The sequence below is a fragment of the Ptychodera flava genome, chromosome 4, assembly GCF_041260155.1.
Source record: "Ptychodera flava strain L36383 chromosome 4, AS_Pfla_20210202, whole genome shotgun sequence".
Classification (NCBI taxonomy): domain Eukaryota; kingdom Metazoa; phylum Hemichordata; class Enteropneusta; family Ptychoderidae; genus Ptychodera; species Ptychodera flava.
Window position 1 is genome coordinate 32,100,531 of NC_091931.1, and position 27,943 is coordinate 32,128,473.

General features: G+C 37.4%; 2 protein-coding genes and 2 long non-coding RNA genes across 8 annotated transcripts in view; 1 reads left to right on the plus strand and 3 right to left on the minus strand.

Moving 5' to 3' along the window:
• Positions 1 to 980: 980 nt before the first annotated feature.
• On the minus strand, positions 981 to 24,681 carry LOC139131509 (uncharacterized). 2 transcript variants are annotated; one of them, XM_070697596.1, is made up of 11 exons: positions 24,532 to 24,681; positions 22,295 to 22,446; positions 20,587 to 20,706; positions 16,688 to 16,942; positions 16,042 to 16,112; positions 15,304 to 15,509; positions 13,916 to 14,012; positions 13,012 to 13,164; positions 3,452 to 3,624; positions 2,680 to 2,845; positions 981 to 1,861 (listed from the first exon to the last, which is right to left on the minus strand). In XM_070697596.1, exons 1-11 carry the CDS (start codon positions 24,669 to 24,671, stop codon positions 1,667 to 1,669), a joined length of 1,728 nt encoding a protein of 575 aa, XP_070553697.1. In that variant the 5' UTR covers positions 24,672 to 24,681; the 3' UTR covers positions 981 to 1,666. The 2 variants fall into 2 exon arrangements, with proteins under 2 accessions (XP_070553697.1, XP_070553698.1); XM_070697597.1 differs by lacking the exon at positions 20,587 to 20,706.
• On the plus strand, positions 3,915 to 6,958 carry LOC139131511 (uncharacterized). The gene is made up of 4 exons (XR_011552137.1): positions 3,915 to 4,048; positions 5,213 to 5,393; positions 5,697 to 5,945; positions 6,629 to 6,958. It is a non-coding gene; the product is annotated as an uncharacterized lncRNA (long non-coding RNA).
• LOC139131510 (uncharacterized) lies at positions 8,104 to 12,981 on the minus strand. Its single transcript, XR_011552136.1, has 5 exons — positions 11,941 to 12,981; positions 11,100 to 11,205; positions 10,331 to 10,387; positions 9,716 to 9,929; positions 8,104 to 8,620 (listed from the first exon to the last, which is right to left on the minus strand). It is a non-coding gene; the product is annotated as an uncharacterized lncRNA (long non-coding RNA).
• A 2,008-nt stretch (positions 24,682 to 26,689) lies between the features above and the next one.
• Positions 26,690 to 27,943, minus strand: part of LOC139131513 (WD repeat-containing protein 19-like) — a 33,013-nt gene continuing 31,759 nt past the window's right edge. For all 4 annotated transcript variants that reach the window (XM_070697600.1, XM_070697601.1, XM_070697603.1 and 1 more), the window contains one exon: positions 26,690 to 27,732. In XM_070697600.1, the coding sequence (XP_070553701.1) occupies positions 27,618 to 27,732 (115 nt within the window). In that variant the 3' untranslated portion in view covers positions 26,690 to 27,617. The remainder of the gene's footprint in view (positions 27,733 to 27,943) is intronic.

A 27,943-nucleotide genomic window follows, 5' to 3' on the forward strand; every position in this document is an offset into this window, starting at 1 on the left:
AAGGTACTTTACAGAACCGATCTGCAAAGCAAATTTGTAAAACAATTACTTACAGCATGTATTTTTGATGCACAATTTATGCAGAAAAATAACGAAGATGTATCTTTTGTTCACAAGAAAAAAAATCATTTTTTTGACACAATTTTGAAGGTTAAGATTGAAAGATCATAAAATATCAAATTTATGTTACACTATCTTTTGCAGCACTACGAAAATAAATGAATATTGGCTGAGAAACATTGCACTTGTGTATATTATCAAGACATATACCACGATACAGTTTTGGTTTCTAATTAAAATACAGACCTTGAGGATCAAAATTTCTTTAAAACTTTGTTTGGAAGAACAAAATTTGCATTTTATCTGTAAACTAGACTGATTTGAATTGTAATTCTTTCCATCTGAAAATCCAAGTAGAGTTTTGTGAATTGTACACCAACAGTACATATCATACTGATTCACAGTGTCTGAAAGTAAAAAGACATCGTACAGACTCCCATGTCATAGCTAGCATATTTGGAAACATCTGTTTCACAGAAAACAAGAGTACCAATATCCACAGACTGAAACGAGTGTTTGCGCACCCGAACAATACTGGGTCTAGTTCCCATATGGTAGTGAAGAAACCTGCTTGTCTGCGGATGCCATTCATAATAAATAAATAGAGCGATGGTCGTGTGATATTGAAAAAAGTCTAAAACAGTACAGTACATGCCCAATAGACTTTAGTCTTGATTAAACTTCTCATCTCAGATGCTGGGAATTTTATGGAATTATGTCTGTGAATTACTAGTTTTTGTTTTTTGCGAGCAACTTAGAGCGACTTGCCTCTCACTTTGAACAAAACAAGGCTAACATTATTTTAAAAAGACAGGCACTTTCTGCCCACATTTCAAGGCACTGCTCTCACATAGTTTACTCAGTTGGGCGTCTGAGTAAAAATTCTATCAACGAGTGTTTTTCGTTTGGGGGGGGGGGGGGGGGGGGGGGACTTTGTATGTCATCTGAGAATTGCTTTCCCTAGTATGGCGTAAAGCAACTGATATAAAAGAACAAAACCATGATAAACTTCAAAGTCACGGTGCTACTCAGACTGTTCTTATCCTTGGGGAAAATTTGACATGAAATGATGCAAAGGAAATATAAAATTTTTCTCCCATCTGGCTAATCAAGGGAGTTGTCCAGAAATATTTCCGTTAAGTCCTGTTTTGGAGTATTAAACTGAACAAAAATTACTAAATCTTTCACATTTTTTCATAAAATTGATAGAGTCAACCTCCCTCAGCAATGTGCATTATTGTTGCATTAGAATTAATCTGAACCATCAGATGTGAAATACACGCACAGTGGAAAGGCTGCGAGGGATATCGATTACGTCATACAAAGCGCGTCGCAACTGGTTCGGCTGACTCACAGTTTGCACTGGCAAACTTTCAGGAATTGAGGTTGGGGATACACATCATTCTGAAAATATTCCATTTGTGGAAGCTCTGTGCCGACACTGCCTGTACAAAAGTACTATGCAAGAAAATATTGTTTACAATATACAAATATCTGAAACATCTTTTTCTGTTCATATGGCCTTTCTATAAATTGCGTACAAAAGTTTGAAACTGTTCACGATGTGATACTCTGTAATGCTTACTGACAGGGAGGGAAGGAATGGTTAAACAATAAAAGTCTTTGTAGCTTCGACATCGTCATCCTGAGGGGGCGGCCTGATGTGGAAGTATTCCTGGAAGTTTCTCTTGACTCCGCGGTTGTACGGATTGTAGTAGTGACCATGAGCGTCCTTCAGGTAGTGGTATCGCTGCCAGTTGATTCTCTCATTGGTTGTGACATTGAATGCAGCCATGCACCACTGCAGGAAAGAAAAAAGAGAGAAAATATACTAAAATCTCATGGCAAAAGACAGACAATTTTAAAACAGTCTCAGACTCTCTGTGGAAAATGGTCTTATGGAATAGGCTGACATCTTTGATAATAAGTTGATGAAAAAAAGACTTACATGCTGGTTGTACATGTTAACAGACTGACCTTACAAAGAAATATGGCATTAACAGACCAATTACCTCCAACATTGTGAGACTACTAAAGGAAACCATTAGTCGATTTCTTTCATCAAATTTAAGCTGCAAACATCTTTGAATCAGTGAATGACTTCAAAGGAGTTTAACCCTTTGAGTGCTGTAATTTTTCCCATCAAAACTATAGTGCAAACATTTTACCAATTTTTACGAATTTTTCTGTAACTTTTTTGATAATTTTGGACCATATGGCCATAACATTTCATGGACTACAGTTTCTTATCAAACTTTTTTCAAAAATCCGAAAAAAATTGATTGGAGTATATTTTATAAAGACGGCAAAAATTGACTTTGGCGCTCAAAAGGTTGACAGTCCATGGGTGCGAAGCGTTGGCTACATCAAAATTGGACCCCAATTGCAATCTGATGCTTGTGAAAAATTTGAAATCGTGGTGGTGCCTGACAACAGTATGTCAAGATGAATTTATTTATTCTTCATAAGGGTTAAGGTTTGAGTATATGAATTTTTTCTGCAATATCAAATAGTAAAACACTGAAAATACGTTATCATCATGTGACAGGAATCATCCAATTCCGGAGGAGTAAAGAGAACACTGCATAACGCACAAACTGATCGAAGGCATCAACTTACTGTTGCTAGGGAGAGACCGATGGCGATGAAACTGAAGAAGATGACTTGAATTATTCCGAGCACGTACATCCATCGCCATCCTTCTATTTTGATCAGTGCAATTGCAAAGAGCTGTGTGATTAGACCATTGATTGCGACAGAAGTCACAAAGAAAACAAACCATTTTCTGAGGGAAGACAAAAATTACAAGATTAATGTTGCTATCTCTGTTTTTAATTGCCACCAGCTTCTTGTCATAAAATGGACCAGTGTATGGTCATTAAAAACTTGTTTCTTCCCTGTCATATACTTTGTCTTGTTATATTTGATGGCAGAAAATCAGAAAGTGTTCTGGAAAGTGTGCTAATGTTGTTAAAGGTTGTCAAATCACAAAATTTGGCAAACTGAGAGGCAAAATTTTTGTTTACTACTTGTCAAAATTCAACCCTTTTTTTATTCCAGGCCTGTCGTTTCCCCATTCACCAAGTCAGTAAAACACGGTATTGAGTCAAACACCCTTACCTATTCTCACCTACTAGCATGGTTTTCTAGGAGGTCAAGTCAGTTAAACATATGGGAAATTCACTTCCGTCAAACTGCGATATAAATACAGTGTAAATTTGCACTTTCCTTTATTTTTTAATCTGTAAATGGTTTCAAAACTTATGTGCACCATTTTAAGCATCCATGCCAGGAAGTTTTTATGCAGAGGACATAAATTTCACCTTGGTAAAGTGTTTTTTTCCCGCTACAATTCTAAAATCGGCAGAAAACTTACAATGGTTGCTCCTACCTATTGTAGTATCCGACACAGTTGTAAATATAGGGACAGTGATGGTCGAAGTGCATGACACATCGATTGCAGACTCTGCAATGCTTGGTTCTCAGTGGCTTCACAATCCGACATGTGTGGCACAGTCTGGACAGCGGGTTTTTCCCCTGTTTCCACTCATCAAAGTGAGCGACCTGATAGACCATTTGGGAGGGAAAAAAACAAAAAAACATTCCAGACAGCAAAAGACAAATGAGAACTGTTAAGGTAGTATGCGCCTCAAAAGTGAAAGACTTAAAGCCACGTTAGCTGTATCTTTTGCATTTTGCTTAATAAAAATTACCTCCTAATCTTCGGGTATATGTTTTGGATTAACACCATAAAGCTATTATGCCTTTTAAACTCTTACCATTCCCATTATTGTGGCTGCATTATGTGCATTGATTCTGGCGCTCAAGCATAAATTTGAATCTACCGCCATTTTGCATATCGTTCACGTGACGAGAGATCGCACAGAATGCAACGTCATATTTCAGGGCGAGAGCTCCGCCGAGAGTGAGATTTTGCGTTACTTCCAGCAGACAACAACATGGACTCCACGTGAACTGCAGTGCAGAGGTAATGTACTACTACTATCAATTTTCTCTACACAGTTAAAGCATCGTCAGTCCTTTCTTTTTCTGTCTGTCTAATCGAGTGGTGAAATGCTAGGTCAGCCACCAAGTGAGTCAAAAACCAGCGACTCAACTCCTCGCTACATATACCGTATACGTGACACAGTGTACATCTGTACAATACATGTACATACGTCGCTCAAGCATAACCCGATTGAAAATCAACATCGATTTCAATATCATGACGATGGTACATCGTGCATAGCTATGATCAATGAGGTTCTTCCATGCCTTCATATAAATGTTCGTGCAAGGGCCCGTTTCACGAGTATGAATTATCGCACGGAAGATGACAAGTCAGTGCGCGGTGCCGATGTGAACATATTGCCATTTGCTGAACCTGATATCGTCGCGGGCCGCGACGCCGTTTTGGGCTTTGGAGAACTCTGGTATTCTTTGTACGGATGCTTGCATAATACAAATTTATCGTACCGGCCAAAGCTGCACTATCCGGCCGCGCTGCATGCTGTAATCCGTGTCGCAAATACTACTAGTACATGCAGTGATAACGAATAGTAATCAAGCCGGTCACTACCGGGGTCACTATACCAGCGCTCAGAGTTTTCATTTTCATTTTTTTTGTCTAACTCGCGAGCCTAGTAGTACAATGAGAAACAAACCTTCTTTTTGTATCATTACACAGACATGTACATAAACGGGTGTACGATTATGGAGGATCTCCTGTGCGTTGTTCGTTTTCTTGTTTGTGTCTCCTTTCCAGAACATGGGCTACTATAGCTGTGGAAACGCAGTTATCTGTTGGCGGGGTAGCTTGCATCTGTGCGGGTCATGGCGGGGTTGACCTTTTGATGATCCGCATAGACGTACCCCGCCAACAGATAACTGCGTTTTCACAGCTAGAGCTACTACCCTCTTCCCTACCACATAGGCTCTCTAATAACTCTATGCGTGTCAAATTTCAGAGCTGAAAGGTGTCCGCACTTCATTGTGAGTGCGTGTGTGTGTAATGTATGTTAGGGCCTATGTAGATATGTTGTCATTCCCAGTTTACGTTTATAGATATGCCATTCCCAGTTTACATTTTTACTGGCTACTATTTGATCTACATTACATTAAAATGATAAGCTTTTCCAATTTTTCACATTAGACAACAACAACAACACTATCAGACAATGAGAGTGAGTGTGAGCCAACTTCAAGAGAGGAAGAGGTAGAAGAGGACTAGGAAGAGGGCAAGGTAGAGGAAGGGGAGGCAGAGCAGTGGACAAAGTGTACCAACAATGGTTGATGTGGAAGCAGACATTGCACAGAGAAAGGCGACTTTACAGGTAAGTAATGTACAAAATAAGTTTTACAATGATAGGGATGATGCAGGAAAGTTTCTGTGAAGACGCAAGTAAAATTCTGTTTGCTGTCTGTTTGCCCGTATGTTTTCAGGTAAAATCAGCAAACACATTTTCAATGCTATAATCAATCAAAAACATTATTTTTTAAAATGCCGGAACAGGAATGCAAAGTAGAGCTACGCTTATGTTGAAACACATTTTTTTTTTGGTGGGGGGAGGTTAGAAAAATTTGATGTGACAAATAAAGAATGTTTTTGAAAATGTCTGATAAACTTGTATTTTTAGTTGTTTTGTAGGCAATGCTTGCCAAGATGTCTTCTGAGGAAAAAGACAACCTAATATTGGAAATGGTTGAAAGGAATCAAGCATGGTATTTGAGTTAGTAAAAACTCCAGCTCCGCAACAAGGGTATCATCCACCACCATCTGCAACTCAACCTAGTTGGTGTATTTGCGGCGACTGCCACGAAATGCCGACCCTTCTTGGAAGGAAGTGTTGTAATAAAGAACAGAATTCTGCATAACTGAAATAACGGTATGTACAGCACAATTTGAAACTGCATCCTTGTATGGAAGTGCAGCTCAATACATTTGTACCACAGTAGGGTTGTAGAACACTTGTTACCTGTAGTTTATAATACTTGAGTGAGCTTTACTTTCAATCCCTGCAAACCTTTTGGTAAGACTCAACGTGAATTCCTTTTCAAACACTAAAGCACTGAAATATACCCATCCACAAGTACTTCACTGTTTTGGAGGATTTGTTTGATGGGATGGCTGTACAACAGTTAGTTACCTCTGTTGGTTTTGATGCTATACTTCGCTGGAACAATGCCAGCCTGGCACTCCACAAAGGGGATTTTCAGGGGTGTGCCCCCCCCCCCCCCCCCCCCCCCCCCGAGTTTAGGGAAAAATTTATTGATGTGTTACTTAATAACCCCATAGATAACACTATCATGATAAAAATGTGTAAATGGTGTATTGTTATTCAATTTAGTCATCTATTGTTTTTCCAAGCTGTTGAGAACACTAACTGAGGTAGTGCACAAGGCATACCACCTCACAGCCCATTAATACTAGCAATTATGTGTAACTAATTTTACAGCCCTTTTGGAATTTGAAGTTATCATTCCTGTATCCTGTATCTTTAATCAATCTAGTTGTCTTGACAATTTCAATTTCCTCTGGAACTAACCGTGAAATGATGCTTCTTTGCAGGTTTTTAGACAAGTTTGCCTTGATGACACAATCCTTGCTATTTCACGGGCCTACACAAATGATGTGCTGGAAACACAAGATGATGACGACTTCAAACAAATCAAACAGACATGCTGCTTATCGGATGTTCATCATATGGCAGTATGGTAGATTAGGAGTCTGTGATAGACGGGTCATTCCAAGCTGTTGCACATGGAAAGTTCACGACAAATAACCAGACTAGTTCGGTCAAATCACAGAGAATATTTGACACAGCTTTTTTTGTGCAATCAAGACATGCGGCCAAATTTACCGATGACCCTTTGCCAATATTTGCTTTCATGAGTCCATTTCTCTGTTGGAAAAAGTAAATCTTTATTTTTCAGTTATTTTTTTAAGGTGATATATCACGTTTTCATGTCAATGTAATATTGACTTTATTTGAAAGCAATAAATATCACATATTGAAATAGATTCTGCCCATAAAATGAGTTTTCTAGTCATATAATGTGAATATTGCAACCTTTAAAACCAAAGGAAACAGGTATAATGGACGATAGTGATACTCCAAAATTTTTTGACCTATCGACAACCCCTGTTACTCTCAGTTGTATGCAAATTTTGATATTGTCATCACAACAACACAAACTCAGGACTGAAACATATGGTAGCAGGGCTAAAAATAGACCATGGGCTTTTTGTAGGGAGGAGGCATGATTTCCGTGTGATTGTGATTGATACATTATGATCAAAATGCAATGAAAATGCGTTTTCATTGGCCATCATTTCCGGTGCCTGTCATTCAAGTATGTCAGTTCAGACATTGAAACTTTGTTGCAAAGTTCCACTGCACAACCAGTCGTGTTAGTAATTTGCATAACAAAGTTACCCTCTGGCCTTTCTGTGTCCAGCTGGGTTTGACTGCGTTCAAATAGCTCGTCAAAAAGTGACGGACTGGGCATGGCATGCCAAGTACTGACTGAATTTCAGGTCTCAGGCTTTGGTAGTCCATGTGGACTACCACTTTATGGATTTTGGTAGCCCCAGAGAATGTAGTCTGTGGATGCGGGACTACTGCTAATTTCGAGCTCTGATTGTTATAGGCATGCACACTGATTACTGAAATTCAACACTTTAAAAAAATCATAAGCACCTAATTGTATCTGAAAAGAATTTCATACTTGGCTTTAAGAAAAAAAAAGCCCCTAGCCCTGCAGCTGATTTTGCTCCTTCTGAGGCAGTCTGGTGAGAATCAAACCTAACAATAGCCTGAAACCAGTAAAATCTTTCTCCCACCCAGTAAGAATCCAACCCAATTCAATCTCTCTCACGTCCAGTGAGAACCGAAACTGACAATATACCCATCCCTACATTTTACAATTACAACAAATCTAGTTTACCTATAGTTCATCCCTAGGGACCTCAATGTATCTGAAATATTAAGGTTCTTAAACTGGCTTTTGCACAACCCTCAAGAAAAAGAAATGAGAAAGTGATTTTCATACTAAAATACACTCTCTATTTGGAACTGCAGAAGAGCATATTTATTGCACTAAAAACACTCAAGGATACAGTTTGTAAGTAACCTGGGTAAGCCAAAAGTTGGGATGGTATCCAATCAGCCCAAAAATGCTAAAAATTGTATTTACAAGACTGCACATTTTCTATATAGTTTGCATTTAAAGATAAAAGACAGTGTATGATATGTTGCCTGTAATGACAACCATTTTGCTGAACAATTAACTTGCACATTAGTCCAATTCAGTTCATTGTCTCCTAGAAACAAAGTCCTGCACAATTGTGTAAGTCGGTGGAGGTGGTATTGACACTAGATGTGCAGATATATTCTTCGTGGATCATTCTGCTCCAGCGGTTTTTTCTTTTGCCTTCCCTGGGTTCTTCCATTCGATCTATGAGTTTCTTCAGCTCTTTAATAATATGTGGGTAGGTTTTGCACTCTTCTCCGGATATGCACTCCATCGGTCACTTTTCTGGTTGAAGTGCCTGTGGTATCTGAAGTACAATGTATATTACAATGGTCAAATGAGTTGTGCCTCATATTAAAACAAATTGCAATATGATCAAATGTACCATGCATTAAACATAGGGCCAGAGTCCCTGAAGCTATTATAGACATGGATACAAAATTAAGTATTTCGTGACCGTATGAAATTATCTTACTAAGGTCATCCTAGGGACCTGTAAACCAAATATTAAACCTGTCTGACCAGCGGTTTTGGAAAAACAAGCTACCCAACAGTCGACAGAGCTCTGCTGTGTTATGTAGAGAATAACTTTTTGTGACACATTTCAGGACGGCCTGACCAAAAATGGCAAAAATTGACCCAAAAATACAAAACTTGAAGATTTCATCAAATTTCAATATATCACACTAAGACAACCCCTAGGAACCTGTATACCAAATATCAAAGTTGTCAGACAAGTGGTTTTGATGAAATAAATGACAAAAAAATTCCTTAAAAATACAGATTTGCTTATTTCATCACAATTTGAACAAATCTAAGTTGGGTTATCCCTAGGGACCTGTATACCAAATAACAAAGCTGTCTGACCAGCGGTATTGAAGAAGATGTTTTGCCACAAACGCCTTTTTTTGGTCCTAATTTGCATATTTTCAACAATTTAAAAAAAAAACCAGTTTCTCAAAATCATATTTTTCATCTACACAACAAATATAAAATCAGTAAGTACTGCGGTTCTCAAGATATTTGAGTGGACGGACGCCCCACAGCTCATAAAAGACAGTAAAGCACTGGTACACACAACAAAGTCAAATTCATGAAAGGAAAATATATGGACCTCTGGCCAAAAGACCAAGAAGTGTCATGTCAGGTGTTTCAAAAATAGACAGCTCATCCTGTCCCACATGTGGCACCCGCCATGTATCATTCAATCTGTAAGTCAAATAGGTTGTGGTCACCAGCTAAGGCCCTAAAGGATTTTGACTGGTGGTTTTGACTTAAAGAACAACTCTGCAATGCAAAAAATTGACAGATGCCAGACGACAGAAGACAGATGCCTGACGACACAAGACACCCACCAATAAGATAAGTTCCATGTCGCTGACAGTTGGGCTAAAAAACTTACCTATAGTTAATATATTGTGGCACCTTGCTCAAAAATTGCTTGTTGAGTGCAATCCTCATCAAGGCATTGTGAGCAGCACTCCCATGAATCAGCCACTCTTTATCTCTGTCTTCACTCTCTGCCAATGGTCCATGGTAGCATTCACTGACATCCTGTGCATATGTCAATGCCCATGAATGTTCGTTTACAACAACCAAACCAACAACCCAATTCCCTGTTTTAAAAGAGAGAATGATTCCTGTTATGATTCCATTATTGCACATAATGCAACATCAAAGCAGTCATCCTTGCAACTTCAGATATCAAAGAAAATGACAAGCTTTGACAAGTACATGTACTTAGCACTGAACAAAATCTGGCTATGTTCCTCTTATTATCCCAGTGACACAATACATTGGGATTTGTTAATTTTTGTGGGATCCCTAGGCCTACAGTACATGTAGTAATGGACATATTTGCCACTAGAATAGCATGTTCAGTGCCCAACCGCTAAACACTTTTTGCAAACATGTACATGAACTTGTGCAAATATGAACGCAGTTGACACAAGAACCAACTGAAAATATGATATTATTTGTTGGCTACTCATAACCAAACAATCCAAAAAGAACTTACTCAAAAGGATAGGTAAATGATTCAGATAGTGTCTTTCTTTTTCTTGTTGGTCTTGTGCTGTAAAAAGAGAAGAAGAATGCATAAACTACGACATTTGAAGTTACCAAAAATGACAGAACAGAGTTAAAATTATCATAAATTATTATTATTATTATTATTATTATTGAGTACTGCTGATAAACTGCATGGCCATTTTAACAGTATACATTCATTTATAAGTATGGAAAAAGAAATAAAACGTGTTTTTCGTAAGGCCAAAGAAGAAATGAAAAGTGTGTTTCTGGTAACCTGACAACCCTAGAGAAACTTACCAACCCTGGACTCTTTTTTTGCATTTTCCAAAATTTCAACCAAAGTTTACAAAATCCTAGCATATTTTCACATCATTTGCCAACAAAAAACAGAAATATATAAATCAAATTTTTGCAGACCTACATTTTACATACCCTTAGTTTGGGGCACATTACAAGAATCACACCTTTCCTAGACTTTTTATCTTCATTTCCAAACAATTCTAAATTATAGTGAAATTTCTGTTATTCTGCAATCAAAAAGAAAACTAAAACATTTTCCCAAACGTACCTAGTGAAATTTTTAAAGGCATGTTACAGGAAATACCTTTGTTTTACTTTAGTTGTTGTTTTTTGTGGAGGAGGGGTGATTTGATCATAACTATTTGTAAAGTATTTTTGATGGTATCTGGTATTACTTGACAAATTGTCACTTATTGAAACCTTTCAGTAAAGGCATGATGAAAGACTTCTCTTACCTATGATCAGATAAAGCTGATGAGTGATTGGGCATTTCTTGTGGTAGTGCTGGATCACTAAGCTGTTATGCTGGTGGATCACTGGATGGGCCTGCACTTGTTTTTTCTTGGAACAAAAGTGACACATATATAACATCATATACTGTTACAGAAAAAAAGCCCTAAATTATATTTGATTAAACAAGCCTAGTACGATGCGATGAAGGTTTCACAACTGATCACAGACAATCAGATAACATTGCCACACAATATTTTCGCTGACGTGGGAAATTCCGTCAGAGTTTACAGTTCGAAGGGCCATCGAAAGAAATCGTCTTCATTTTCACGGACACCATGTTTGTAAAAAAGACCAACACTCTTTGAGCGACTAGCGACTGGGCAAACCCGTCTGAATAAGATCGAATCTATTGGCAAATCGTCGAGGACGTCGGCAAAATAAGCACACGGAGCTGATATTACGTAGCCGAGAATCTATTCGTCCGCTTGCCTCCTCCGTACCTCCGACCGGGAGGGTCGGAGGTACCCTCCGTACCTCCGACCGGGAGGGTCGGAGCATGGATGTCTATTTTTTACATCCATGGTCGGAGGTACGGAGGCAAGCGGACAAATAGATTCTAGGCTAATTACGATGCCAAGCTAAACAAATACATGTCGGTAACATCATTTATCTGGCAGCAATCTCTAATCCCTCGTCGTCGATAGCGATTAGCTGCAGTACAGTAGAGTAGCTCAAGGTTTTGCCTGGGTATTTGGGTTGGACGGCAAATTTGCCGTCCGACCCAAATACCCAGGCAAAACCTCGAGGCTACGGATTCGCAGCAAGGGCGGTACAGTGACTTACCTATTGATCAATAGACCTGCCAAATTGGGGTTTGAAAGTCCGGTGTCCCCGAGGAGCTCGTTCCATTGTTTGATGTAGCGCCAAATATAAACTTTATGGCGAGTAGTTAGCATGTATTGCATCTGTACCCGTCTCTTCTTCGCTGAAGAAGTAAAAATCGGGCATCCGCGACGTGTACGTGCGACGCTTTTGCATGGGCGACGCCATATTGGTTTGTGAAGTATCAAGTACGCATGCTCATATCGTTGCCGATTCAAATCGGTTGATGACGTTTATAGATTTTTCGTTTGCCCAAACAAAAAAGATTTATTTGTTGAAATCTAAGTGTAGGTTTGCCGCTCGCTGTCAAAAAACTCCCTTTAGTCATAGTTCGGTAAGCATATTTACACACCTTGTTTTGTATTTAAAACCAGCATATCGAAAAAAATTCAAAAAGATACAGCTATTGTGCCTTTAAACTTCTGCTCAAACTTTCCTCAATGAAACATTCAACCATTCTCTTACCAAATCAACGATAAAAATTGGGGGGTCACCGTGCAAAGTTTGGAACTAGAGAAAAAAATTACCAAACATTTTGCAATATTTGAAATTCAAAATGGCCACCATTCCTGTGTTAATTCTATGGGGGAAAATTAAATTTTGGATTTTCGAAAAACTAAGACAGTGAAAGATTTCCTTTCCCCAAGAGCTTTAAAATAAGCCCACATATGAGATAGATCAGAAAAGAATTGTAGAAATTTGAGAGTCCAACTATCTGTACCAGAGTCGCGTTCTACCGTAACAAGACAGAGACACAACACTCTTCAATATAAATGGCACACACTGATTTAACTTAAGCAAACTGCCCTCTGGAAATGCATTTCTCATTATATCATACCAGTTAACGTATATTCCCCAGTATGCTTCAGTCACGTCAAAATAGAATGACATTGAAATCAAATGCACAATTGAAAAAACATGTGGAGAAAAAAATTACTGAATGCACATCCAAATATCTTTCACAATATTCACAACCAGCATTTGACCATTTTTGGGCTTTACTTCAATCAATACATCAATATATACACATACCTGTTTGATTGCCCTGTCATACTCTTGTGAATTCTTCTGATAAAAGCCTGGGTCTGTCGTGTACGCTTTGTAGAACGAGTACCACATTACGACATTCATTGTGAGGAATAAGTAATGATAGCGGGGAAAGAAACCAAACGTCAGCGGTAATGCCTGACATGAAAAAAATATAACAGACACGTTATAACAATATAACAGTCAAAAACCTTGTTTACGCATCCAATTTTGAGAAGAAATATGATTTTAAAATATATAACAGCAAATGTGGTACACTTGATATTTACATCAGGGAAACCAATAAAGGGAAATTTTGAAAGCAGTATACACTGACTGGTTTTTCTGGTATTGTACACATCGGTAATCTGGAGGTACGTTTTGTTTGAACGGCAAAGGAACAAATCTAAGTTTACAACCATCTAAGACTTCGGAAACCAGACAGACTTTACTACCGGTATTTCAGTTTACAAATTTCTATCTAAATCTGAGCAACTCTTGGCAAAACAAATCTTTCTTAAATTTCAGACCTTCCTTGTTATCATTTTTGTGTCAAGAAACATAAAAAAAATTGTCCATATTATGTAATGATCAAATATTTCTCCAAAAACTATGAATCATTGAAAGACAAAATAATGACTATAGGTCTTGAGTGCCATTGATTTACATAAGGTTGCTTTAACAATAGATGCACTCTATAAAGTCTCAACTGTTTTCAAGTTAAGATTTCTTCAGCTGGCATTGTGAAATGGCACAAACACCCACAGATGTCTCATAAACCAATCAATACTTGTATTGGTTACAAAAAAAGGACCATCACATACCCACAGAATGTGCAAAAAATTTTCGATATAAGAAATTTGAGAAAAGTTTCAAAAGTCTGATGTCACAAAATATTTCAAGTACTTACTTTATAAATATACAGAGGATAGCCCCATATTAAGACATTGAATAGGTAAAATAGCAGGGGTGCTGTTGTTTTTCCTGGAGGACCAAATATTATACTTCTGTGGAAAAAATTGAGAAAACGTCATGTAAGAGTGGGCGTCACCAAAACTGTAATCTGTTCATTATTTAATTTTTTAATTTGCATAAAACGAGAAAAATGTAGATACATCTTTGGTTGTACTGTCAGTAATTCACAGGGGACAACGGATCTGTATATGTTTCAACTCACAGCATTGTTCAAGTGGAAAAAAGGACACACAATGAATGAAATTACGTTATGATTGCAATTGTACAGTTACAGTAGTTCACTTGAGACAATCTTAAGCAAAACCTTTCATTTCCATTATGAAATGCCGCAGACATCAAAGTATTGCCAAAATTGTAAAATCTCTGCTATTTATGCACAGTACATAAGCTGTTCTTATGCATCTAACTTTCTACAACAGCTGTTTACCAAACAATTGTCTATTTTTAAAAGCTCCACACACACATGTACTTTTGGCTCTCATGATGTGCGATGTCAAAATGAACATGTCCACAAAAGACCCCCACATCCACATCTGTGACAGGCATCTGATCTGTTTTGTAAGCAGGTCTAAATGTTGTACATGTGTGGGAAATAGTTTTTATGTGGATACTATTCATAGACTGAAAATTGCGGAAAGTTGTAAATTTGGGAATATGTCTATGCAATAAACCTTGTGTTTGCATACCATTCCACATTTCATCATGACTCAATAAAGGTACAATGCAAGCATCAGTATTGCTGATGTCATACTGGCAGTGGCACTGTTTGGTGCAATTATCAGGGCAATGACCTTGTTTGAAATTCAATAAAGCCATACTCAATTGTTGCACAATGAGAAAATTCTGCCAATGGCTTCAGTAAATATTGAAAATCTCAGTGGAATGCTTAATCGTCAGTTTTATCACACGTGTTTTTGTGAAATCTTAATCTTTGCTGTATCTGATGAGGTCAAAAACTGCACACGGCTTAGTAGCTCACTTTTTTCATCAAAATTTTGGTTACATTAAGTAATGATATGCAAGCAACATTTTAAATTTAAATTTAAAATTAATATTTCAGAGAAAAGATACCATATGAGATACTTCTGTCTAAAATCACCAGCTTGTAACATGTATTTGAATCGTTGTTGGGTAACAATGTTGTTTGTGAAATTCTTTTTATCAATATTTATTTATTAATCTTATGATTTAGTTTTTCTACTTTTGAGGGCATTGATTTGATTATTCATCACTGACTTGTACAGAATACAGTTGGCAGAAATACAGTGATACACTGATATTTCCCCTGCAGAAATACCATAAAGGCAAAGATCAGACACCTACCGTATATCTATCTGAGGTAAATAGCTCTTTTGTTTGTGCAATCTCTTGCGAAGGTAAGTAGCAATGTCTGAGTGCCTCCTCCCGGCAGCCAGTTCCAACGGAGTCTTGCCGTTGTTGTCTTCGATTTCAAGATCGACACCGTCTTGCTCACACAACATCTCGACGGACAGCAGGTCACCGCTAATACATGCCAAGTGCAACGGTGTCTGTATGATGTCATGGAAGAGGAAAATCAAGATTAAAGACTACTCACACAACTACATCAATTTGACCACGAAAACAATAAATAAAATTTTCAGAGGAATGACCATTTCAAACTATGAGAATATCATTGGTGAAAATGCAACTTTAATTGGCAGTCAGGTCATCTGATGATGACAATTGCAACATTCGAAAATCACAAAGGTGTTGTTCTTAAGCTTGTAGATTTCAAAATAAATGTCCCTAAAAGTACCTGAAGCCAAACTGAAAGAAACAAGGTGAGAAACAGCTGATTGAAAGGGGTGACAAAATCAGGTTTTCTATACTGTGATTAACTGATAGAGAATCTATACTTGCCCTATTGCAGGGTACAAGACTAAAATGTATTTGTCTATGCCATTATTTATCATACACTTTGACCATTACATGGTATTTACGCTTGAACTGAATCCACAGTTACATTTACATATCACTCAATCAGTAACTGACCAATCAGAGGCATTGTAACATATATGAAACAGAGTAACACAGACCAACCTGTCCAAAGTTGTCCTTCTGTCTTGGATTAAACCCTGAGTAGACTAAAAGTCTGGTCAGCTCACAGTACCCTGACGGATGATCAGAAAGTTTGGTCACAGATTGAAAAAATAACTTTAACAGGCCGTAGGTTTTTGATAAATCGACATGCAGTTATGTTTAAATGTCTTCATACTACTAGTAAACAAACAAACTCTATCACTGCTAAAAGTTGCAAACATACAAATAATTTTATCATATTTCTGTCTCATAAAACAGTTTTATAAATCAAAGTACAACTACATGTACATGGTTGTGTATTGTGACTATGAATATTAATTATTAAGTTCTTTTCCAAAAGAAAATCAACTCTTGCGAGTCTGTTGAATTTTTCTGCATACAGAGCGCATTCACAATACTGACTCATAGAGTAAATCCAGTTCCCTGTATATCAGATTTCAGTCATTAAATACAAAGAATCATTATGTATAAAAATCCAAATTTTTATTTATCCCTAAATCATATTTTAGTGCCATAAGGTCATTCACAAATATTTTGAAATTTTAGCTACATTTCCTGCTTTATTTGTTGTTTAACCTTTTATTGTGCTCAACAAAATGAAGTGAATTATTGAATAAAATCCATGACTACTATAGCAAAGCCTTACCTTTGAAAGCTGCCCAGTGCAATGCATTGTCACCCTCCTTGTCACACAACTGGAGCCTGGCTCCCTTACCCATCAGGTAGCCCGCCAACATGGTCTGGCCGTACTGACATGCTATGATCAGCGCCGTGCACCCCTTAGCATCTATGGTGTCGATGTTGACACCAGACTGAAGCAAGATATCTACCACTGCTGTGTGTCCGTTGACTGCTGCCCAGTGGATGGGCCTTGGCTGTAGCTCATTTTTACTTGCTATATCTGTAAATATGATACATGTACATGCCATGATAAATACATGTATGACAGAATAAAGTGGGAAGGCATAGGTAGTCTGCGCCTCAAAAATGAAAGACAAACTTCTGATCAAACTTTCCTCTAGCAACCTTTCAACTATTGTCTTTCAAAATCAAAGAAAAAAGGAGGTAATTGTGCAAACTGTGATACTGGAGAAACAATTTACCCAATATTTACTGATATTTGAAATTCAAAATGGCTGCCATCCCTATTTAAACTACGCTGATAATAAGTCATCGTTGATGACACAGTCCCCACTTGTTAATGGGTACTTTGATTATAGGTCCTCAGAGAGGATAGAGTCCTCTTCATTAGGTCTGTGAAAAAAATACTTTTGAATAAATTTGCTTGATACATGTCTGAGTTATCGTTCAGGACATGAAAAAATCGTAATAAAATGGCCACACGCCAGCCATATTGGATTTTATCACAAAACAAATTAACGTGCATATGTATGACATTGGTCAATCTCCTTGTACCAACTTTTAATAATTTCGCTTGATACATGTCTGAGTTATGGTTCCGGACATGAAAAAAACGTAACAAAATGGCCACATGGCAGCCATATTGGATCGTATCACAAAACAAATCAATGTGCATGTGTATGACATAGGTCAATGTCCTTGTACAAACTTTGAATAAAATCGGTTGAGATATGCCGGAGTTATGGCTCTGTACATGAAAAAATCATAACAAAATGGCCGCACGGCGGCCATATTGGATCGTATCATACAACAAATTGATGTGCATAGCTATGACATTGGTCAATGTCCTTGTACCAACTTTGAATAAAATCGGTTGAAACATGCCTGAGTAATGGCTCTGTACATGAAAAAATCCTAATAAAATGGCCGCCTGGCGGCCATATTGGATCGTATCACAAAACAAATTGACATGCATATGTATGACATAGATCAATGTCCTTGTACCAAGTTTGAATAAAATCGGTTGAGATATGCCTGAGTAATGGCTCTGTACATGAAAAAAATCGTAACAAAATGGCCGCACGGCAGCCATATTGGATCGTATCACAAAACAAATTTACGTGCATATCTATTACATAGGTCAATGTCCTTGTACCAACTTTGAATAAAATCGGTTGAAACATGCCTGAGTTATGGCTCTGTACATGAAAAAATCGTAATAAAATGGCCGCCTGGCAGCCATATTGGATTGTATCACAAACAAATTGACGTGCATCTGTATGACATATGAAGTAATCCTTGTACCAAGTTTGAATGAAATGGCTCGAGGCATCTCTGAGATATCTGCGTGAACGGACGGACAGACGCACGCACGGACGCACTGACGCACGCACGGACATGACCAAACCTATAAGTCCCCCTGGACGGTGTCCGTGGGGACTAATAAGCTTCAAAATGAGCCCCCACATGTGAGAGGCCAAAATAATATTGTAAACATTTGAAAGTCCGAACATCTGTCTCCAAGGCACATTCTGCCTTAAACTGCTAATCTTACTTGATTATCTACAAAGTTCTATGCACCATAAGAGTTTAAAAGCATATTTTTCAAACAAGTCATAGTTAGTTAGTTAAATTTAAATTTGACATGAGTGTTAATAAGCATACAGGCACTCTATTATTTGTTTTAGTGGCAAAATTGCATTATTCATGACTGAAATTCACAGAACGCAACATCAATTTTGCATATACATGCATGATATTTAAAAGACATAATTCTGAGATTGCAATTTAACAAAAGAACAAATTGACATGACAGAGGTTCATCAAAAATTACAAATGAGAGACATTTAAATGAATTGAAAGTCTTACAAGTGAAAGTAAAAGGTAGACTTGATATAGGTAGAAACTACATATGCACGACTTCAATGGACTGAAAGATTACACTGTTGTGAATGTACTCATCATTACGGTATGTGAATACTTAATTCTTTGCTTGTAACACTTTGATATTCACTGCCATAGCCTAGGGACATTGAGCACTGCAGAAAATAGTACTCTCACTCAGTGATTGAACCGAGATGTCAAAGTTGCAAAGTTCAATTCTGAGCTTTAAGCAATATCTGTTTACTACATAACTGTATGGAAAAGTTCAAACCCCTAAATTTACTGAAAAGTGACGACAGAATCCTACTTTTTTTTTCATGTTTCAAAACTTGCCCCATTAAATCAATTATACATCAGGGGTTGAACGATTTATTTTCTTCTGAAATTCCACTCTGAAAGTTCATTTGTACGACACAGATGGTGACAGAACATTACACAGACAATACACTATACAGAACGCTGCACGCAATATTACAAGATGGAGGTACAGACATAAAGCGACAGACAATAATAAGAAGAATGCATGAGAGCAAAACTTAAAACAGCAGACACCATTACAGCTAGCAAGATACAGAGAGAGATGGAGAGTGAGTGTGGTCTCACAGTGAAGAATTGAACAAGAACAGGTGAAACAGTGTCTTATCCAGTATGGCATGTGGGGGCAAAGTCATAAAACTGAAATTTGAAAAAGACAGAATTCAACCATGAACAACAATTTTTAATATATCAAGGTTTGCTATGCTGTACTATTCAAATGCGATATGTAATCCTTCTCCTAGAGTCATATACACCAGACTTTGTACATGTGATTGTCCTACTATAAACCCTTGAAAGACCAAAGTTTGGTACAACCCTATATAGCAACACTAGACCTCTACCAAAGCGCAATGGCGATAACAATGGTTTACTTAATTCAACCGACTACTGGGTCAGCATTTTCAAACATGGACGTGTTCAACGTGTGAAATATCTTAATTTCAATACGAAAAAAAAAAATATTTGAATCTGATTGGTCTCTTGCAGATAAGTGCTTATATGTTTCAATACCCAGCCACATAACGATACTAAAAAGTTTTCCAAATCAAAAGTCTGGTGGATCGAAAGTGTCGTACAATTTATTTTCAAAGGCTGCTATTGATAGTGCTTTTTTGTACTCTAGTACAAACGCTTTGTTCATTCAAAACCATTATACAAGGCCAACAACTGTACTGCATTTCAACCAAAGGATTCTTCTTGAAATGGTTTATTTTCTTCTTTTCTGTTCAACAGTGTTGTGCCTTTCCTAACATACATGTATGGCTATAATAAAAACTTATGTGCCTAGCAAAACTGGGTATCTGACCCCGCGGCTTCATAGAATTCAGTATATGCAATCACGCTGTGCCGCCAAACACAAGTGACTATACTATATCACTCTGAGTAATCTCAGTGTGGCTGAGATATATATTCAAAACAACAGTACGTGATGAGCACACAACATTGTGAAAAGTACCAAGACTGAAACAGAAACTGAATCCGTATCACCCTAGAGATCTACAGGAAACCAAGTCTACACAAATCGTGTCACATTTCCAGATATATGTATGTATTGTGTGTGTAACCGCATTCATCATAGAATCGTTGGGCAAGACTACAGTTGTTTTAAGGTTTTACAAATTTTATCCATGTATTAAAGTTAATAGCCGTGAGTAAAGAACAAGAATACAATGAGTAGGGAGGAAGCTTCAGCCCATAAGGAGGTGAAAAAACAAACAAAACTTGCAATGAGTCAATCGTGCCACGAATGTACCCAACAAATACCTAATATGTTAAAGACGTCATCACTACGACATCCAAATTCAACAGACAGGATTCCCTGAGTCGGAGAGCCACTGGCTCGCTGTTGAGCACCGGAAGACATGCCGTAGTTTCTTGCAGCATCTGGATGGAAGGGAAACCACGGCAAAGACAACAGCAAAGCTTGCAATGTTAGTATGATTTATACATGCAATACAGGATGAATAAACGTGTGAACATAGATGCATTATTATCAAGGTCATGGTTACCAGTGCATATCAACCTTAAAGCTCCATGCATGTACATGTAGGTAGGCCTCTATGCTCCATGTAACTCTTGACGCATTTTCTGTCATTTTTGTTCGCTTTGTATGTTACACGGTTTTTGTTCTATTTAAAAAAAAACATATTGTAAGCCCCAAAGGTAAAATTATCAATACAGTCTGTATGTCTGTAATGTCCGGTGTTATTATTCCAGACTTCTACTCGCATCCATTTGCAAACAATAGCCTTGTATATGTTATTGAATGCTACATTAAGAAATCTTTATTTTTTGTGTCAACATAATTTGAAGAGAATAATGATAATGTTCATCAGTTTTACAGAACAAACAGAAATGACAGTATCATCGAAAGTTCCCCCTACATGTATTACCCCTGTCAATATTTGACATATAAAAGCATAACACAGAACGTAATTTGTACAATACATGCATGACGTCAATGATAAGGACACTCTGTAAATGCTGGAGTTTTCATAAACATACATGTATATGATAAAATATGGATATTACATGTACATAATGGGTGGATTGTAATCTTTGTGTGATGTAAAATGATGGTGACAAGATTAAATCTTTTCGATCTGTCTTATTCACATTGTGTGACAGAGATATCCCTTGTTACATTTTTAGATATCACAGTCACTCAGAATATATTCCCCCCCCCCCCCACAGAACATGTGATTGTTAACGCCATGCACCAATGCAAACTTATTTGCAACGGAGTATACATGTATGTTGAAAATTGAAATACTGTGCTACATATGTATATGTATACACAGTACAACACCACACAAAAACGAAACAGAGCATTTTCAATTGAAAAACACCCCAATTCAGAAATGAAAGGCATAATATGAAATAAATGTTGACACTTTGAGAAAATTAAATGCTCATCTACAAACATAGTTGTATTGACAAAACAAATATTTCAAGCTGTTCATATTGATTGTATTGAAATTTTTTTTGAGATCAATTATTTGTTCATGGGCATACTGGTTGCCATGGTCACCAGTGTTAATAATAAGATTCTAAACATATTATGCAATGTGACATAGAGTTCACACAAAGCAGTGCCAATACTCAGATATAGGCTTTGGCATGTATTTGATGAAAGCCGTGAAGAAATTATTTGAGTAAAAAAGTGTGAATAATCAGGATAATTTGTTATTGCCATTTAACGTAATTATGATTAATATTGGGTGAAGGGACTTAGATGATATTTTCATATCATTATGTAATATAAACATTCTTTCTTGACTCTTGGTAAACAATTACCTAAGCTATTAGCTACAGACAACACAAAACTATTATCTTTTATGCCAGTTTTATATACAACCTGCAATTCAAGACTTTAACCTTGACATTCAGAGCTGATCAATGACTTTTCATCACTCATCAATTCACAGAGAACATGACATGTCTCATTAGTGCGGCTCTAGAATGAACTTACCCATGTTGATTTTTTGGTCCACCATGAATCTAATGATATTGGTGTGGCCCCCTAACGCTGCCCAGTGCACCGGTGTGTGGCCTTTGTCATCATACTCTATTAAAATCTCAGGCCCATTTTCTTCTACAAGCTCCTGAACACGAATGAGGAACCTACAGATGACAAAAACATGTCAAGTGTTTTACAGTGTTATGGTGTTTCACATGGTGAAAAAGATTCCTTGGCAATGTATTTGTGTGCTTGACAGATCATATAAATTATTCAAATTTATCAGTAAATTACATTTTCTACAACCTGTAACTATTGTTCCACCGATTGGACATCTTCACATCTTTATTTCAAACATAAAACACAATGCCATCCTTATCTTTTGCAATCCCTTGATATTTATTTCTATTTTATTCCATTTTGTTTTGACAATCTGCAATATTGCTAGAACAGGAGGGGTTTCTCATACAGCCCATCAGATTCAACTCTAGATTAATGCTTATCTAGATATGCTATGAACTTGTGCTTGTTTTAGAGGAGGGCATCAATGTTTTGCAGAAAAAGTTAGACCATGGACTCATGTTGGGAAATATTGCAAAAATATAGTAATGGTATTGTGAATTGGGTATGAGATAATCCTATATAATACTGTGTTGCAGTATGATGTTACTGGGTGCATAAAAGATTAATGCTGGTACTCAGCAAACAATAGAGTGTACAAACACCATACTATGCTATTTGGATACCATACACTAGCTCTTCATGATTATACATGTATTACTGTTTTTTTTGACACATGATTTGATTCTTGAAAATAATAATCCTCCACGCCAAGCACAATTCATTCTTTGTTCTGACAAGTCAAGTATTTATATTTCACATTCAGCTACGTTTACATGTATTTACTGTGGGGGAAATTATCCATTTTAGCAAAATGAAAATTATGTTAAGATTTACAACAATTAATTAGTCTGTGAAACAAATCAGTGATTTGGCTCCACAAATTATAGCAAGACGGAATTCCTTTCGTTGATAACACTCTGCTGGATTTCTTTAATTTCACAGGTCACAAGTTATTTGAAAAAACCTGACCCTAACTCACCCGGACTTGGTTTAAAAATTAATGGGAACATTAACAGTTTGTAAACACGTGGTAGGTAGCGTGCCACAGGATTACTATGACCATGGAGGTACCGGTACCAAAAGACCTCCATGGTATGACTTGATGGCTCGTGGCTGCAGCCGCGCACATGGAGCTAGAGATGGATCCGTTTCTAGCTCCATAGTATACATAACAACTTCCAGTTGCATGAAGAAACAAAACCTGAACCTCAGCGACGAGAATTGAAGTGGACTAGTTGAGTCTGTTACGGAATTGCACTCCCAAATTTAACCTACGTACTAAAAAATACATTGCAATGATGTGCTGTCCTGTGAATAAATTAGTCGCCGTTATTAAAGATTGCTAATAAAAACAAACACTAGTACATCGACCACTCCCTACGTTCATTACTAATGCATGGTCACCATATGTACAATTATTTATCATTTTATTTCGGCGTGAAGCTTATTTTAAACGCGAATGTTTAGCTTATTTGTTGCATTTATGGTTAATATTTCCTCTTTTAATACTGTCAATGATAAACTACGCGAGCGGCAAGAAAATGGAAGTAAGGCATTTAGGATCAGAAGGTTAGCAGGTCAAGCTAGCTGGAATTGCCGCTCACTGTTCAGTTCTTTTTTAATGCAAGGGATAATTTTTCATCGAAAAGCGCTGGGTAAGACTGTAAGCAGAGCAACACTACGTATTGAAAGCGACGTGCTTTTTACATTTTTTGTATATACTCGTATGGTACGGACCTAATATGAACCCACGAAATGTGCGGCGAGGTGCTGTGCTTCGTTAGAAACGGCGGTGTTTACATATGTGTATTTAGTTATAACCAAAGCCAAACAGAAATGCGTAAACACGTTGGCTCCATGAATTACGGCAAGAAAAAAATCCAAAACGCTTCAAAAGAGTATTGTAATGTAAACGTAACTCACATTCTTGTTGTTTAAAGATATACGTATGTGCGTTTGTTTGATGACTTTGAGGTCATCTCGTAGTGTGATTGCAATGAAAGACTGGAAACATGCGAGCAAGCGGCACTGCATACCTGCAGCAGCTTCAACACGATGTTTTTTGAGAGAGAGCATGGGTCCAGTTTACAACGTGTCACCGAGGTAAAGGAGGGATTTACACTTACCCGGTTTTACATGATTGGAATATGTCCATTGGAAATCTCAGCTGTCTCTCAGCGGGGTCTGGCTTATCGCCATTTTGCGATTTCGAACCATTTTCTCCGGCATTTCCCCCGTGCTTTGATGCTGCACTGTTCGCCGCCATGTTTCGTTTATTCTACCTTTGACCTGAAAGAGGCCACGCAAAGCGAAGCTGAGGGCTGAGGGCAGAGCATTTCACAGCGCCCTCTTTTGTTAAAACCAAGTACTGATTTGTTTTTCCCAGTTATTACCGAGTATGGAAGACCACCGAGAAGGGGTTCAAAGCCGAAGCCAGTTTCCTGAATAAACACAGATTTGATTAAGAAGAAAAAATTACGATTTACTAAGCATCACATGAAATAAAATTTGTCCGATGAAAAGCAAACGCGTCCTCTGTTCAAAAATATCTGCAAATCAACATGTTCCGTACAGTTTTCCAGCAAAGTCTTTATTGTAAACTTGTTTCATGTTTAGTAGAACTTGATTTCCTACGTTAACAGATCTAGCAAGCGATATCAAGGGTAATGCAACGCAGAATATGACATAGAAAATGACGCAAGAGTTCCTCTGGACCCTCTCACACCTGGAAATCACTTTAATCGCGTACTTTCCTTGGAAGAAGCACATCAAATACAACTTTTTGAGGGGTTTAGAATTAGGGTTAGGGTTACCATACTTAAAAGTTGTTGTAAAATTAAAAAAATGAGGTGGTGGCCTTAAGGAACTCTTTAAGAAAATGACTTGAAAACAAAAATTGATTTTATTAGTAATTTCAACTTAAATAGAGAAACAAATCTTTTTAAGGTAGTATGCACCTAGAAAGTGAAAGACTTAAACTTTTGCTCAAATTTTCCTTATGGAGTCTTTCAACCGTTCTCTTTCAAAATCAAGAACAAAAATCAGAGATCACTGTACAAATTTTGGTACTAGAGAAACAAATTACCCAAGATTTACTGGTATTTGAAATTCAAAATGGCCGCCATCCCTGTGTTAACTCCATGGAGGAAAAATAAAATTTTCAATTTTCGAAAAAACTAAGCCAGTGAGTTTTTCTTTCCCCAAGAGTTTCAAAATGAGCACCCACAAGTGGTAGATCAGAAAAGAATTGTAAAAGTTTCAAGTCTAAATATGTCCCCGAGGCGCGATCTGATATGGTTCAAATGAGTACTCTCAGTGCTTGTAAAAGGCAACGTCACTGACAAGAAAGAGGCCCCTGTAGTTTAGCTATTTGCCCTGTACACTATGAAGTATGTCACTTCTTAAAAATATAACTGTCACGTACAGGATCAATTTTCATGAGAAATCACATCAAAGATGTAGTTTGCCGTTTGTTCACAAATGTTTACTAAATAAAACGATAGTGAATTTTTATCAGTTCCTTCTTTAAAATAGTGTCTTCAACAACAAAATTGTTCAGTGATGATCCCAAAATATACTTATGTGATTCTCACAGGAACAGAGCATTTAACCCTTTTCCTGCCAGACAGTATTAAGACTATTACTTCCCTATCAGCCAAGTCAGTAAAAAGCGGTATTGAGCCAAAACACGACGTATTTTCACCAGCTTGCCTTGGTATGTTATAGCATCTTTAGTCCAAAAAAATAAAGTTTACAGTATTTATGTTTTCAACAGCTTTCAAATGTACAGTATTATGTCAAAATACACCATATGGAATGTTGTGTTTCATTAATTTTAACCATCTTGACCTGATGGTGAAATATGGACTTGGCAGGAAAAGTGTTAATGTGTGTCACTGGTTTGTACAAACATGACTCACAGGGCTAATTATCTTTTTTGTGCTTTGCCTTTCAAATAAAATAAAATTACATTGAGGAAGGGCTGTGTGTATGGGACCCATACAACGGGTCTGTTGCTATCCACAACATACCCCAACATCCCTTGTGCATCAAAAAGTTTAAAATGGCCGCCGCACAGAAACTGGCGACCCTTGTTGAAGCAGCTTCATACAAACAAAAGGACGCAACCAAAGTTTATAAGGCAAAGTCTTGCAGTGATTGGAAAGCTACAAAACTGATGAACTATGAACATGCATCAAAGAAGCAATGTTTATCAACAATGTTTATCCCGCAGACTGTAAGACACTGCCAATACACAGAACAAACTGATCACAGACGCCTGTCTTTTATTTGTTTATGGTATCATTTATTGCATTTCATAAAGTGCAATATGTACACAACACTATGCAATGTCACAGGAAGCAAAAATACAAAATTTTCCATCAAAATGTTCTGATCTTTACACAACTGTACACAGTCTACCTGAACTATTTATTCACACCATAGGATTTAAGATAAATGAATTGACTCGGAACAATGTCACCGCTTGTATATTTTTTTTGTTTTTTGTACAATGTTGTATTTTGTGAATAAGACATTGCAAATAAGTTATCTTTCAAGACCTTAGTGGATGTACTCAATGGACAGGAGGAGGCTGATTATTATTACATCGGTTTGTTTAATGCATAATGCTTTCATACCTAATTGAAAGTACAGAGGTACCAACTGCTGTGGTGCAAGCAATAAGGCTAAACCAACTTGTGCTGTTAAATAGGGTTCATATGCAAGCTGCGGGGAGAGTGACACTCCACCAACCCATGTACATTGGTCACCTCCCACTGTTTTAACCCTTTTGCCTTCATGGTTTGGCCCAATCGCATTCTTATCAATTGTGATTACAGACCTGTGTACAGGGAATTGGGTGTGAACAGGTTGTTATAAAGTAGGAGGCCTATTAGGGATTTGATCTGTGTACATGGAATGAGGGGCTACTGCGTACACTTCAAGCTTGTATCAGCATGTGCGGAAGATGAACATCCTATTCTAAGTATCATCTGCACACATCACGATTAAAATGAATTTAAGTGAGGGCTAACATTTTCATAGGTAGACAATTCGAAGCTGCCATTCCAGCTTGGACGGTCAGAGTGAGAGAATAAGTAATCAGCTGACGGCAGGGACTTTGAGTGACAGTACACTGTGGGCCAGAACTGTACAGAGTTCAAAGGTCAGTGACTGATATGTAAATCAAAGATCTGTGGGGAGAGTAAGTTTATTCGTCTCCTTCATCTGGATGTAAATAGAGTGATGGATCATCTATCTTCTTGAGATGATCAGCAGAGACTCTCTCAGAACACATGGGACAGTTGTCTTCAGTCTCCAACAAGCTGAAAACAAAGGAAACATCGAATCTTATTAGCATGTGGAAAGTTTCCCTCTGGTGATGGAGATACAGTAGAAAGACGAAGGTCACAGTATGATGGGATGTGCATGTGACATTCATTGATGGGAAAAATTTGAGGTCAACCTGATTAGGAGAACTTTTTAAAAGATCCAGATGAATGAACCACCTCAATATTTTTCTGTATATTAAACTAA